This window comes from Oncorhynchus tshawytscha, unplaced genomic scaffold (genome assembly GCF_018296145.1).
Source record: "Oncorhynchus tshawytscha isolate Ot180627B unplaced genomic scaffold, Otsh_v2.0 Un_contig_7461_pilon_pilon, whole genome shotgun sequence".
Lineage (NCBI taxonomy): Eukaryota > Metazoa > Chordata > Actinopteri > Salmoniformes > Salmonidae > Oncorhynchus > Oncorhynchus tshawytscha.
The window spans coordinates 1,874-17,558 of record NW_024607887.1 but is presented as its reverse complement, the minus strand read 5'-3'; the positions used below and the strand labels follow the sequence as shown (position 1 = coordinate 17,558).

The 15,685-nt window shown below is 40.1% G+C and overlaps 1 protein-coding gene across 4 annotated transcripts; it reads left to right on the top strand.

Moving 5' to 3' along the window:
- The first annotated feature begins 1,447 nt into the window (after positions 1-1,447).
- LOC112240391 (zinc finger protein 501-like) lies at positions 1,448-9,387 on the top strand. 4 transcript variants are annotated; one of them, XM_042312696.1, is made up of 6 exons: positions 1,561-1,750; positions 1,875-2,042; positions 2,578-2,828; positions 4,843-5,052; positions 5,538-5,618; positions 7,264-9,119. In XM_042312696.1, exons 3-6 carry the CDS (start codon positions 2,726-2,728, stop codon positions 7,302-7,304), a joined length of 435 nt encoding a protein of 144 aa, XP_042168630.1. In that variant the 5' UTR covers positions 1,561-1,750; positions 1,875-2,042; positions 2,578-2,725; the 3' UTR covers positions 7,305-9,119. The 4 variants fall into 4 exon arrangements, with proteins under 4 accessions (XP_042168629.1, XP_042168627.1, XP_042168628.1 ...); XM_042312693.1 differs by having other exon boundaries at positions 1,539-1,750; positions 5,538-9,380; XM_042312695.1 differs by lacking the exon at positions 4,843-5,052 and having other exon boundaries at positions 1,448-1,750; positions 5,538-9,387.
- Positions 9,388-15,685: the final 6,298 nt, after the last annotated feature.

The following is a 15,685-nucleotide window of genomic DNA, read 5'->3' as shown; positions in this document are numbered from 1 at the left end:
TCATCAGAAGTTATGTAATCTTATTGTGTTACTTTTTATGTCCATTAAAATCACATAAAATTGATAGAAATACAGTGTAGACATTGTTAATGTTGTAACTAACTATTGTAGCTGGAAACAGCAGATTTGTTTATGGAAGTCCTTGCTCCCAAATAGTAGAAATAGTGTGATTCACAAGGTTACATGATTCATTAGCCCCACATGGCTATAAAAATAAATTATACAATTATATGGCCATTAAGTAACACACAACATCATGCCGTATTTAGATAGTGGAATAGGCCTAGTCTAAATCATATTTACTTTCTGTTTTGCAGCTCAGGCGGTTTTTCTAGACCAAATCAAATCAAATCAAATTTATTTATATAGCCCTTCGTACATCAGCTGATATCTCAAAGTGCTGTACAGAAACCCAGCCTAAAACCCCAAACAGCAAGCAATGCAGGTGTAGAAGCACGGTGGCTAGGAAAAACTCCCTAGAAAGGCCAAAACCTAGGAAGAAACCTAGAGAGGAACCAGGCTATGTGGGGTGGCCAGTCCTCTTCTGGCTGTGCCGGGTGGAGATTATAACAGAACATGGCCAAGATGTTCAAATGTTCATAAATGACCAGCATGGTCGAATAATAATAAGGCAGAACAGTTGAAACTGGAGCAGCAGCACAGTCAGGTGGAAGTTGAAACTGGAGCAGCAGCATGGCCAGGTGGACTGGGGACAGCATGGAGTCATCATGTCAGGTAGTCCTGGGGCATGGTCCTAGGGCTCAGGTCAGTTGAAACTGGAACAGCAGCATGGCCAGGTGGACTGGGGACAGCAAGGAGTCATCATGTCAGGTAGTCCTGGAGCTCAGGTCCTAGGGCTCGGGTCCTCCGAGAGAGAGAAAGAAAGAGAGAAGGAGAGAATTAGAGAACGCACACTTAGATTCACACAGGACACCGAATAGGACAGGAGAAGTACTCCAGATATAACAAACTGACCCCAGCCCCCCGACACATAAACTACTGCAGCATAAATACTGGAGGCTGAGACAGGAGGGGTCAGGAGACACTGTGGCCCCATCCGAGGTCACCCCCGGACAGGGCCAAACAGGAAGGATATAACCCCACCCACTTTGCCAAAGCACAGCCCCCACACCACTAGAGGGATATCTTCAACCACCAACTTACCATCCTGAGACAAGGCTGAGTATAGCCAATGCTCTTCTGTGTCTTTATTGTATAATTCTCACACAAGTCATTTGCTGAAGGCCCAAGCCTATATTACGCTTATCTACTGGTACAATGCTGTTCTAAAACAAGATCTAGACTTTTATTTTGAAAATGAAACCGGAAGCTGCATTATTAACGAGCTACATTCGGTTTTGCAGATTCCACATTCCAGACAGAAATGTGTATATAAAAAAAAGATCTATAACCGAGTAAAGGGAGACGTAAAGTAAACATTTAAGTGTAAATGTTCATTCATGGTCGTAACATAGTACGATTACAGATTATTATTTTTTACCGTTACGTTACATGTTTCACGCACGGCTTTTCTTACGACTCAATGTCCCGGAGGAGGAGGAGTCGGTGGCACCAACCCCCTTCTCATGCAACGGGGTAGGGCTATTCCAAGGATCCCGGAACGTACGGACGGTTGCACTGTGGTAGTGGGGAACAGGAAGTTCCGGACAGGCGCTCAACATTCTTCAGAATAAAGAAAGCGTGCAGTCTAGAAGATAATCATTGTGTCCGTCTCTATTTATTACTACAGGTATGTAATAGAATGTTTACATTTCTAATATCGAAAGAACATGTCATGCTATGCTAGGTGACAAATCTATTACGGTATTATCCCGTTTGGTTAAGGTTTGATGTGTTATTTTTGTGTCAAACAGAATGAAGAACGTGATAACTACTTGACAAGTTCCATAACTAGAGACTTGGTTTGTCTGAGTGGATGTACATACTTTTCTCAAAGTAATTCTGCGTAAACGGGCTTCAGGCAGTGCGGGTGCAGCAGAGAGAGCCAATTTGATGGTTGCAGTACTGTTTTGAAGCTGAAAGTAATTATCCGTTTTCGACATGTGTAGTAATATTCAGACATATTCAGTTGTTTCAATCTTTATAAATGTTAGTATGGTGTGAACGGAAATGCTATTGGTTTTGTATTGTAACAATATATCGAAGGCAAGGTTATTCAGGAAAATAGTACAAACAAGCTGCAACCTTGTAATACATGGTTTTTGTAATTTATGCATGTACATTCTGTATCTACTATAGATAAGTGCTTTTAAGTTGCATAGCCTAATTTAAAGCATGTACTTTGTGTCTAATGTGAATTGATTCATGTTTTGTTGCCAATGCTTATCTACCTGATCCGTCACCTCAAATTTCTACTGCTTGAGCTCATGTTCCTCTTATAGAATATTAACTCAAAAGTGTTGTGGAGATCCTGCACCAAAATATAAACAGTACTGGTCCCTATTTCAAGTCAAAACAAGTCAAACACTGACTTGGATAATTGAACAAGAAATATAATATATTTTTAGAAAATGCCAGAACTTTCAAGACTAACTTTTGTCTGTTTCTCTTTATTAGTATTGGCCGACGTGAATAAAGTCTGAGGCCGGTAACATCAAGTGAGGACAAACCCAGCCTGATCTCTCCTTCCACACTGAGTCCAAACCTACAGTCACTGGGTCCTGATTGTGACAGTGGAGCCCAGTTTGCACTGCAGGATCCAGAGATGGCATCAGTGAAGCTGGATGACTGCAGTCAAACACTGGAGCTGAACGTCAACATTAAAGATGAAGAAGAGGAGGAGAAGATTGGGACATCTGTTTCTCATGGTAAGAGCAGGTTCTATCTAACTAAGTTTGCTGTTTGTTCCAACTTCCAACTGTGAATGAAAAGTTGCTGTAGAACTGTTTCAATGAGAAAGTAATGTTATTTCATGCTACTGAGACTTACATGGTTTGACACCAGTATTGTTCTATGAAATTAGTCTGCCATTATTAACCCTTGTGATAGTGAGTGGATGATGTACAGGGCATTCAGAAAGTATTCAGATCCCTTGACTTTTTCCATATAATGTTACATTATAAATAATCCTCATGACAAAGCGAAAACATTTGCTTCCTGTTTCCATTGATCATCCTTGAGATGTTTCTATAACTTGGAGTTCATCTGTGGTAAATTCAATGAATTGGACATGATTTGGAAAGGCAAACACCTGTCTATGTAAGGTCCCACAGTGCATGTCAGTGCAAAAACCAAGCCATGAGGTCGAAGGAATTGTATGTAGAGCTCTGTGACAGGATTGTGTCGAGGCACAGATCTGGGGAAGGGTACCAAAACATTTCTGCAGCTTTGAAGGTCCCCAAGAACACAGTGTCCTCTCCATCATTCCCTAATGATAGAAGTTTGGAACTACCAAGACTCTTCCAATAGCTGTCTGGCCAAACTGAACAAGCTGGGGAGAAGGGCCTTAGTCAGGGAGGTGAGCAAGAACCTGATGGTCACTGACAGAGCTCCAGAGTTCCTCTGCGGAGATGGGTGAACCTTCCAGAAGGACAATCATCTCTGCATTACTCCACCAATTAGGCCTTTATGGTAGAGTGGGCAGACGGAAGCCACCCCTGAGTAAAAGGCATGTGAAAGCCCACTTGGAGTTTGCCAAAAGGCACCTAAAGGACTCTGACCATGAGAAACTAGATTCTCTGGTTGGTTGAAATCGAGATTGAACTCTTTGGCCTGAATACCAAGCGTGATGTCTGGGGGAAACCTGGCACTATCCCTACGGGGAAGTATGTTGGTGACACTATCATGCTGTGGGGATGTTTTTCAGCGGCAGGGCCTTGAAGGATTGTCAGGATCGAGGGGAAAGATGAACAGAGAAAAGTACAGAGATCCTTGATGAAAACCTGCTTGAGTGCTCAGGACCTCATACTGGGGCGAAGGTTCACGTTCCAACAGGACAATGACCCTAAGCACACAGCTAAGACAACACAGGAGTGGCTTCAGGACAATTCTGAATGTCCTTGAGTGCCCCAACCAGAGACCGGACTTGAACCCGTTCAAACTAGTCTGGAGAGACCTAAAAATAGCTGTGCAGCGACGCTCCCATCCAACCTGACAGAGCTTGAGAGGATCTGCAGAGAAAAATGGGAGAATCTCCCCAAATACAAGTGTGCCAAGCTTGTAGCATCATACCCAAGAAGACTTGATGCTGTAATCGCTGCCAAAGGTGCTTCAATAAAGTACTGAGTAAAGGGTCTGAATACTTATGTAAATGTGATATTTCAGTTATATATTTTTTACATTTGCAAACATGAAAAAAATACTTTTACTTTGTAATTGTGGGGTATTGTTTAATTAGTGTTTAATTGCTATATTGTAATTACTTTGCCACCATGGTCTATTTATTTCCTTAACTTACCTTATTTGCACTCACTGTATATAGACTTTTTGTTTTCTTTTGTTCTACTGTATTATTGACTATGTTTTGTTTATTCCATGTGTAACTCTGTGTCGAATTGCTATGCTTTACCTTGGCCAGGTCGCAGTTGCAAATGAGAACTTGTTCTCAACTAGCCCACCTGATTAAATAAAGGTGAAATAAAAATAAAATGTGTGTAGATTGATGAGGGGGAATAATTTTTGAATTATTTTAGAAAAACATAATGCAGCAAAAAAAAAGTCAAGGGGTCTGAATACTTTCCGAATACACTGTTACCCGGTGTAGACCAGTAGACAACTTAGATAATTGAACATTAAGAAATATAATTTTTAGAGAATAAAGTGCCAGAACTGTCAAGACAATAACTTTGTGTCTGTTTCTCTTTATGGCTACTACATCAACAGTGAGGACAAACCCAGCCTGCCTCTCTCCTTCCACACGGAGTCCAAACCTACAGTCACTGGGTCCTGATTGTGACAGTGGAGCCCAGTTTGCACTGCAGGATCCAGAGATGGCAGCAGTGAAGCTGGAAGACTGCAGTCAAACACTGGAGCTGAACGTCAACATTAAAGATGAAGAAGAAGAGGAGGAGATTGGGACATCTGTTTATGATGGTAAGAGCAGGTTTTAAGTTTGTTGTTCGTCCCAACTTCTCCACTGTGCATGAAAAGTTGCTGTAGAAGGAGTCTGTGTAGTGACTAACCCTTGTGATGGCGGTGAAGGATGAAATGGCTCATCATTTTCACTCCTTTTGTTCCTTTTTAGCTTTTGACTCTTACCCCCTTTTAGAATAGTTGTAATTCTCTTTTTGTGTTGTACAGCCTACTGATATGGATACATGTCACCAATTACAGTAGGAAGAGAACTGGCCACCCCTTGAGCCTGGTTCCTCTCTACGTTTCTTCCTACATTTCTTTTTCAGAGTTTTTCCTAGCCACTGTGCTTCTACATCTGCATTGCTTACTCTTTGGTGTTTTAGGCTGGGTTTCTGAAAAGCACTTTGTGACAACTGCTGATGTAAAAAAGGGCTTCATAAAATACATTTGATTGACATGTATATCACACCAACTGACTGGTTCTTCTGATGTTGTTCACACAGGAGACCATGTTGAGACATTCTCTACATCCAGAGAGCAGCTGGAAGATCGCAGAGCTAAGATGTCTCACCACTGCCCACATTGTGAGGAGATTGTGCCATTTCTATCAAAGCTAAAAATACACCTAAAAATACACACAGGAAAGAATCTGTATTCCTGCACTGACTGTGGGAAGAGCTTCACAACATCAACTAAGCTAAAAGTTCATCAGAGAACACACACGAGAGAGAAGCCTTATTCCTGCTCTGACTGTGGGAAGAGTTTCTCCCGATTGGATAATTTAAACACACATGAACGTATACATACAGGAGAGAAGCCTTATGTCTGCTCTGACTGTGGAAAATGCTTTAAAACAACAGCTGAGCTAAAAGTTCATCAGAGAACACACACAGGAGAGAAGCCTTACTTATGCTCTGACTGTGGGAAGAGTTTCTCTCGTCTGGGCAACTTGAAACTACATAAACGTGTACATACAGGAGAGAAGCCTTACACCTGCTCTAATTGTATAAAATGCTTCACAACATCAACTGATCTAAAAGTTCATCAGAGAACACACACAGGAGAGAAGCCGTACTTATGCTATGACTGTGGGGCGAGTTTCTCTCGACTGGACCACATAAAACTACATGAACGTGTACATACAGGAGAGAAGCCTTACATCTGCTCTGACTGTGGAACATGTTTTAAAACAACAGCTGAGCTAAAAGGTCACCAGAGAACACACACAGGAGAGAAACCTTACTCCTGCTCTGACTGTGGGAAGAGTTTCTCTCAACTGGGCCAGTTAAAAATACATGAACGTAAACATACAGGACAGAAGCCTTACTCCTGCTTTTATTGTGTAAAATGCTTCACAACATCAACTGAGCTAAAAGTTCATCAGAGAACACACACAGGAGAGAAGCCTTACTCCTGCTCTGACTGTAGGAAGAGTTTCTCTCAACCGAGCCACTTAAAAAGACACCAAGGTATACATAAAGGAGAGAAGCCTTCCTACTGCTCTGACGACGGAAAATATTTGAAATCATCAGCGGAGCGAAAAGGTCATCAGAGATCACACACAAGAGAGAAACCTTACTTCTGCTCTTACTGTGGCAAGAGTTTCTCCCGATTGGGAAATGTGAAAATACACCAACGGATACACACTGGAGAGAAGCCTTATCACTGCACTGACTGTGAGAAGAGATTCTCTCAACAGAGCAATTTAAAAAGACACCAAAGTATACATAAAGGAGAGAAACCTCATCAGTTCTCTCAGACCAGCGAAGATTAGACACTCCACTTAATTATCATCTAATAAAATAATTGGCAATGTTGAATTGGATCAAATGAAGAAAGCGTAGAGCACTTAATCCTATTTTTTCACTGTGAGAGAACAATGCAGAGGAAAGGGAGTGTTATAGAATGTTAGCCTCTCTTTACTGATCAGTGTGCACCTTGTCAGTTTTGGTGTGTTTTGTTAGCTTCTACTGTAAAGATATTGAGATGATCTTGGATTTGCCCTTAGGGTTGAATATCCTCTGTGAGACGTCTCACAATGGAGTCTGATGGTTGACTGGATGGTACTGCTTCCCTCTGCAGTTTTCTGTGAGAATGAGCTGGTAGACAACATGCACTGAGTGTACAAAACATTAAGGACACCTGCTTTTTCCATGACAGACTGACCAGGTGAACCCAGGTGAAAGCTATCATCCTTAATGCTGTTTATTTATTATGGATCCCCATTAGCTTTCAGCAGAAAACAAGAAACTGCAGTTGGAGTGGGCTAAGAATTGAAAAGACTGGACACTGGAGGATATGAAAATCTTTGCCTGGTCTGATGAATCCCTGTTCCTGCTGTTTCATGCTGATGGTAGGACTAGGGTATGGAAAAAAACATAATTACATGCATTCATGCTGTGTGTCAGCATTGCAGGCTGGTGGTGGTTGTGTGATGGTTTGTTTTCATGGCACACATTGGGCCTGTCATGCCAAATAATGTCCCCCTCTACGTCACAATGGGATTCGATAATCTTAGCGTTTTTTTGCCTCCACTCACTTGGTGTCATTATCGTTTGTCATCAGACACCAGCGGTTGCCATTCCTGGATTTCGTGAAGGGTCCGATGAGGTCCACCCCGAACATTTAAAATGTTAGGTAACTTCTTTCTTACCCGTATCTGTGTCATACAGTATGCAGTTTTCATATTTGTACGGATACTGACACTAACATTTGATCATATTGAAGTCTGCTGTGGTCAAATAAAGCAACCATTTAAAAAAAAACTTATCAATGCAAAATTTGAATCGTGACACACTTACTGATCATGTGCCAATGATGAAATAACTTTGATGGGTTTCAACTCCTGCGCCATAGTCTTCACCCTCTCAAACTTCTGGCAGGCTAGACAGGTACTGACCTATAAGCACAAAATTACAAATTGAAACACTGTGCGCTCTATGACATTCATCGAAATCATAATAATTTCAGATATAAAAGCATGTGATTTTTAACAAAAGGTTATTTCACTTGCCCAGCTGTCCACATCCTTGACAATCCCACGCCAGAAGAAGCGTAGGTTGGTTTTGGCAATCATGCGCTTCACTCCAAAATGTCCAGCATGCATCTCTGTCAGCATGGCCTCCTTCTCCTCCTTAGTTAAAATCACCCTCCTCTGTGGCTGGCTATCCTTCCCCCGTAGATACATGTGTGTCATGACTTTTGCTCCTGGGTGAGGATCAGAGAGAGTCCCCCCTCCCCTCCCACCAGAGAGGAAGGGGTGGACGTTGGCTAGTTTTATGACGGTCGTAAATACCTTGCAGGAACTCTCTCTCGTACACTGCAGTATGGAGAAGTCAAAAATCCTTTGTGTAGAGAGAGACTGCCCCAAAACTTTAACATCAAAATGTTGGACATTGAAACAATATTTATAATGTAAATAATGTGGGAAATGGTCGGGAGGGACTTAAAGAACAATCATGTTAAATCAATTGTTGTTTTGTGATATCATTGAAGACGTTAGAACGGAAACATTGTAACTTTAAGAGCTTTCACAATGTATATGTCAGAGTTACATCTAAATGTTGTAAAACATATGATTAAATTAAACTATTTGTGAAAAGATTAAATGTGATTTTAGCCTTCTAAATGAGATCATGTTTTTTCATATAGACTTTTGCCAAGTCAGTAACCACGCCTACGTGAGCACAGACATTGTGGCAACGTGATGGAACCGCCCTCCAAGTTGAGTGCTTAAAAAGATTTGCTTTAGAATTAACATGTTAGACCAGTACATTGACAGGTTGCTACTGATGTGTAAAATGGTTTAAAACGACCAGATCAGACAGTGTGGAGCTGTGACTACACGGCTGACAAATGGTTTAAAACTACATCAGACCAAGTAGGTGGACGGTAAGCCGGACGTCACGAATGGTTAGACTCTACCAGATCAGAATACGTACAGCGCGAGCTGAATATGTTACAAATGGTAAGACCTTCAAACTCTCGAGTTAAAAAGAAAGACTGCATCGGAACATTCAGTCTGCAGCTGTTTAAAGACTTTAGTCAAGTAAATTCGACCGAGAACCAACTTGTGTACCTTTTTGAAGGATCCAGTCTAACGAAGACGAGAGGGGAAGAACATTTCCCTCTCACCACTGTGTGGTACTTGGATGTATCCATTCTAACAAACACTTTCAGAACAAAGAAGCCTACTTCAACTACTAAGGACATGGTGACCTCAGAGACTTTCTGTCTAACTATTTGTCACAGACGGATCGGGTGATTTCAACAGAGAGTGACGACAAAGACATACAAACGGAAATGACCGTATTATTCAACTGTATGTACGATAGCTGAATTCCTTTGCAACTTCTTCTCTTGAAGTTTGGAGTGTGACTGTTTGAGGTTGTGGACAGGGGTCTTTTATACTGATAACAGGTTCAAACAGGTGCCATTAATACAGGTAACGAGTGGAGGACAGAGGAGCCTCTTACAGAAGAAGTGACATGTCTGTGAGAGCCATAAATCTTGCTTGTTTGTAGATGACCAAATACTTATTTTCCAGCATAATTTGCAACAAAAAAAAATCATACAATGTGATTTTCTGGATTTTTTTCCCCTCATTTTGTCTGTCATAGTTGAAGTGTACCTATGATGACAATTACAGGCCTCTCTCATATTTTTAAGTGGGAGAACTTGCACAATTGGTGGCTGACTAAATATTTTTTTGCCCCACTGTATATACTGTATTTTATACCATTTATTGCATCTTGCCTATGCCGCTCGGCCATCGCTCAACCATATATTTATATGGACATACTCTGATTCCATCCTTTTACAGTTGTGTGTATAAGGTAGTTGTTGTGGAATTGATAGATTACTTGTTGCTGTCGGAACTAGAAACATAAGCATTTCACTACACTTGCATTAACATCTGCTGACCATGTGTATGTGACCAATAACATTTGATTTGATCTCTCTCACGAGGGCTTTCATCACAACAGCCGCTGTGGCTCTCCTGCAAGGGTAAGCTTCAATCCATTTAGAAAACATGTCAACAATCACCAAACAACAATTATTCCCTTCGCAAGGGATCGACTCAATGAAGTCCATCATTAAGTGCTCAAAGGGTCCTTCGGGCCTCGGATGGAACGCGGGGGATGTTGAAACGTCCATCATTGTTAGTCAAACAAATCAAACATTTCTTGCAGAAACGTTCTGCAAAAACAGCCAAACTACTGTACACCAATATTTATTTACAAGATCCACCATTCCTCCTTTAGACACATGATCCTGACCATGTGACAATTTTGTGAGGAAAAAAACCCCTCTAAATCCAGATTTTCTAATGGGGTGTCTCAAGTCCAACCTAGGCTTTCAGTCAATCTCAATAGCCAATCACAGCCCTCACAAAACAAAAACATGTCAAACCAGTTATAATTATAAAACAAATAAAGCTATTAATATCAACTTAAAAAGCTTCTATGAAAATCAATATCAATCAGAATGAAATAACAGTTGGACTGATCTACAGCCTCATTCGACTCAACTATCAGCAAAAAATGATCAAAGAAATCACCTAAAAGTAAATATTAGAAACTGTTAAACTTTCACGTGAAGAAAAGCACCAGGTATGGACAGCTTTCCCACAGAATTTTATTTGACATTCTGGGACAAAGTAGCAGCCCAATTTACTCAAATGACAACACACGTTATGTATCAAACAATTTCAGTTATATTAAATTCAGGAACATCTGGAGAGTCCCCTACTGACCCACAAGTTTAATCAACTGTGACAATTAAATAATAAAGCTTATAAGAATGGCAAAAATATTACCAGACTTAACATATCAATCAAACATGGTTTATTAAAAATAGACAAGCAAAAACACATTTCAGTTTAAAACAATACGCAAAAAAACAATATATAGATTTATCAAAAATGGTGGTTGATGCCGAAAAGGCTTTTGACTGTCTTGAAGGGCCTTTTCTATTCAAAACTTTAGAAACTTAAAATTTGAGCAGAAAAAAATACATTTTATAAAAAGATTGTATAAATGTCAGAAAGCTAAAATATACAAAAAATATATTATCTGATGAAATTGTTTTATAAAGGAGCACAAGACAGGGATGTCCCCCTCTCCCTCCTGTTTTGCACTGGCAGTTGAACCGCTTGCAGAAATAATTAGACAGGACCCAAATGTAACAGGTATCAGTATTGGTAAACATGAATATAAAATAAACTTATTTACAGATGATCTCCTGATATACCTGACCAATTTTGGACCACAAAATATGAAATACTTTGGATGCTTAATAAGTGACAACAAATAAAACGCTATATAAAGATAACTTTATTCCAATATGACAGCAGATGTATTTAAATGTAATAATCTTCCCAATCTGGCAGGTAGAATAAACCTCTAAAGAATGGCATGGCTCCCAAAGTTTTAGCATTTATTTTCCATAATACCAATTACCCCACATTCTTTAAAAAGTATACTGTCATAACACTGTATATGGACAAATAAAATTCATAGAGTAAAAAGGAAAGTTTCACATCTTCCTAAATCTGGGGGTGCTTCCAGATTTGGAATTGTATCAACTCACTACTCAAGGCTTTAACTTGCGACATGTAGTTAAATGCACTAAAGAGGAACAATGGGTGTTTGGTTCATATTGAAGATGTGCGTGTTCATCCCCAGAATATTTTACGTGTTTATATTCAAAAGAAAAAGCTAAGAACATGAACAACATAGTTAAGAACACAATAACAATATGGAAGAAGATGAAAGGTATTCTACAAGAATCAATATCAGGCCCTAGAAACCACAGGAATTAGTGGACTCTGTTAATTAGTGGAATGTTACAATAGATGAAACATGGTTTCCAGGTGGTTGATGTCATTCCATTGGCTCCGTTCCGGACAGTATTATGAGCCGTTCTCTCCTCAGCAGCCTCCTGTGCTAGAAACACAACCCCCTGTATATAGCCTTGTTATTGTTATTTTATTGTGTTACTTTATTTTATTTTATACTTTTAGTTTACTTATTAAATATTTTCTTAACTATTTCTTGAACTGCGTTGTTGGTTAAGGGCTTGTAAGTAAGCTTTTCACAGTAAGGTCTACTACACCTGTTGTATTCGGCGCATGTGACGAATCAAATTTTATAAAATGTATGGAACAATCCCTGGACGGCGTTTCAGAATTCATCCATAAATTGGTCCACATGGAAAACTAAAGGCATAGAAACTGTAAAAGAGGTTGTAATAGGAAATACATGTATCTCAGTGACAGCTCTAAAAAGCAATTTTGGAAGGACCAATGTAGATATCTTCAAATACACTCAACTTAAAGGTTTTATATCACAATGTTGATTTGGAATCTTTTGGACATCACAGCAATCTTGAGGGAATTCTATTTGAGTCAGAAAATGATATTAATATGACAGGTAAGCTATAGAAAACCTTGCAGAAAACCTATACAACTGACAATCTCTTAGAAAAACTACTGGAACCAAGATTTAACAATAACTGATATTGTAGCTGGAAAAAATAGAAAATCCCATCAACTGGATGAGTCACTATTATGTAGGTGGATGGAAATGATCCAGACATTATGTTGAATATAACAATAATAAACTACACTCATCAATCTGACTCCATTACTATGTGAATGCTACAGACCTATAATCGTATCCAGTGGGTATAGCCAAGGTTGCAAACCTTTTGTCACCACTCGGAATACTATAAGATGCAAGTGTCTAGGTTTACCGTTCTGCAATTATTAAGAGGCTGAGGACCAAGGAGACAATCTGTCTTAGCATTAAATGAAGTTAGCGCAGAGATGCACAGTTAGACCCGAGCATATAAGCTATGTACAGTGCATTTGGAAAGCATACTAACCGCACGTGTTTCCTGACTCCCTACGCCTATGTTACAATAATCTTGGCAAAGGAGAAATGCTCACTAACAGGGATGTTGCACAAAATGAGAGAAATAAGATTTTTGTGAGTGTGAAAATTTGACAGAGCGGCAATGATTACTGTTTGATTTGAGATGGGAGCTCCACCCTCCCCGCTTTTTCCGTTGACATGACGGGCCATTGCCCGGTTCAACCCTGGCCAGTGTAATAAAACGCCCTCAATGAAAGTGCACTCAGTGAGTGATCACAATTAAAAATGTTTAAGTACTTTTAATTTAACAAAATTATGAATACACTTGGTTTGACTGCACAATGTTATTTCAATATGGTTCAATAAGGATAGAGGATAGATTAGTGAAACAGGGAGCAACCAAAATGGAGGTCTGGTGAGGTGACCAAACAATAGTGCCACTACATTGAACATTCATTCTTGAATTGAGGTGGCCTTACAACTTGCAAACCCTTTCAACACCCCATTGTTTAAGCTTAATATACTGTATCCCTGGGACTATATTGAGGATCAGGCTTCTAGAACTCTGGTATTGATGGTCCATTCGAGGGTGAGTCGTTGATATGAATGTTCAGAGTGAAAGAGATGTGAACTCTCCTGTGATGGTCCACGTCTTCATAATGTGTTAATAAGCACCACAGCATTCATACATACAGTACAATGGGAGGGGTGTGGCATGCACAGGGAGGGACCAGACTTCTATTTAGGACTGAGATCCTATCCAGAGTTGACAGCCAGGACAAACCCAGCCTGCCTCTCTCCTTCCATACTACAAACCTACAGTGACTGGGTCCTGATTGTGGCAGTGTAGCCTAGTTTGCACTGCAGGATCCAGAGATGGCATCAATAGACAGGTTTCCATTGACCCAGGTTTATTAAACAGAAAATCCGGAAGCATTGAAGAACCACAGTGACATTACGTGGAGGCGTAAGAATGGTGCTGCTAAGATCAGAGATTCATCTCCTGAGTAAACACCTTCGAATCGTGAGTACATACTGTACCTAGTCCCCTGAATACAAACCAAGTAATCTTACATACAGAACTTCAAGTAGTAAAATAGTGAACTACTCCTTTAATGGAGTGGTATGCTCTATGAAAGGGATGTTTTCACAACGCCAGAAATGTTGTATGTTAGCAATCAAGATAGATAGAAGTTAGGGGTGGCAGGTAGCCTAGTGGTTAGAGCATTGGGCCAGTAACCAAAAGGTTGCTAGATCGAATCCCTGAACTGCCAAGGTAAAAAAATTGTTCTGCTCCTGAACAAGGCAGTTAGCCTAGGAACAGCAGGTTGGCATTTTAAATAAGAACTTGTTCTTAGCTTACTTGCCTAGTTAAAAAAAAAAAAAAAAAAAACTTTCAGTACAGTGGAAAATGTCTATGATAATTGCATATAATTTGCATCATCACACCTTTTGCTCTGTACTGCAGTGTTTCCCAATCCTGGTCCAGGGGACCCAAAGGGGGGTGCTTTCTGGTTTTTGCCCCTAACACTCACACACTGGATTCAACTAAGCAACTCAAGCCTTTGAATTGACTAAGGTATGTGAGTGCGAGGGCAAAAACACACATGTACACCCCTTTTGGGACCAGGATTGGGGAACACAAATAGATTTCTTCAGCAGGATTATGCCACAAGGCTTGTCCAGGATTGGTTCCAAGAACATGACAGGGAATTCAGTTTACTGCAGTGGCCTGACGAGTCACCTGATCTCAATCCAATTGTGCATCTGTGGGAGGAGATGGAACGAGCTATTCAGAGTAGTGATCCACTCCCAGCCAACCCGACACAACCGTGGGAAGCATTGGTGTCATCGTGGACCAGCATCCCTGTGAAATGCTATCAATACCTTGGGCAATCTATGCCCTGACAATTTGATGCTGTTCTGAGGACAAACAGGGGTGCAACTCCATATTAGGATGGTGTTCCTAATATTTTGTACACTCCGTGTATATCAGATAAAGATGGTGTGATGATCAGTTTTGGTGGAATATTTTATATATCTAAACAAGTTTTGTTTAATGATAAACAGGCTAAGAATTGACGTGTTTTGGGCGTATCTGTACTTTACTATTTATATTGTTGACAACTTTTACTTCACTACATTCCTAAAAAAAAATAATGTACTTTTTACTCCATACATTTTCCCTGACACCCACGGACTCACTAAACACAAATGCTTAGTTTGTAAATTATGTCTGAGTGTTGGAATCTGCCCCTGGCTATCCGTGATATAAAAAAACAACTCAGTTGTGCATTCTGGTTTGCTTAATTTCAGGAATTTGAAGTGATTAACACTTTTACTTTTGACACTTAAGTATATTTACAACCAAATACTTTTACTCAAGTAGTATTTTAATGGGTGACTCACTTTTACTTGAGTCATTTTCTATTAAGGTTTCTTTACTTTCACTCAGTCTGACAGTTAGGTACTTTTTCCACCACTGGATGTATCTACTTGTGGTTTCCTCCATACCCCAGTCCTCCCATCAGCATGAAACAGCAGGAACAGGGATTCATCAGACCAGGCAATGTTTTTCAAATTCTCCAGTGTCTAGTCTTTTCATTTCTTAGCCCACTGCAACTGCATTCTCTTGTTTTCTGCTGGAAGCTAATGGGGATCCATAATAAAAACAACATCATTAACGATTATAGTTTTCACCTGGGTTCACCTGGTCAGTCTATTTCATGGAAAGAGCAGGCGCCCTTAATGTTTTGTACACTCTGTACATGTTG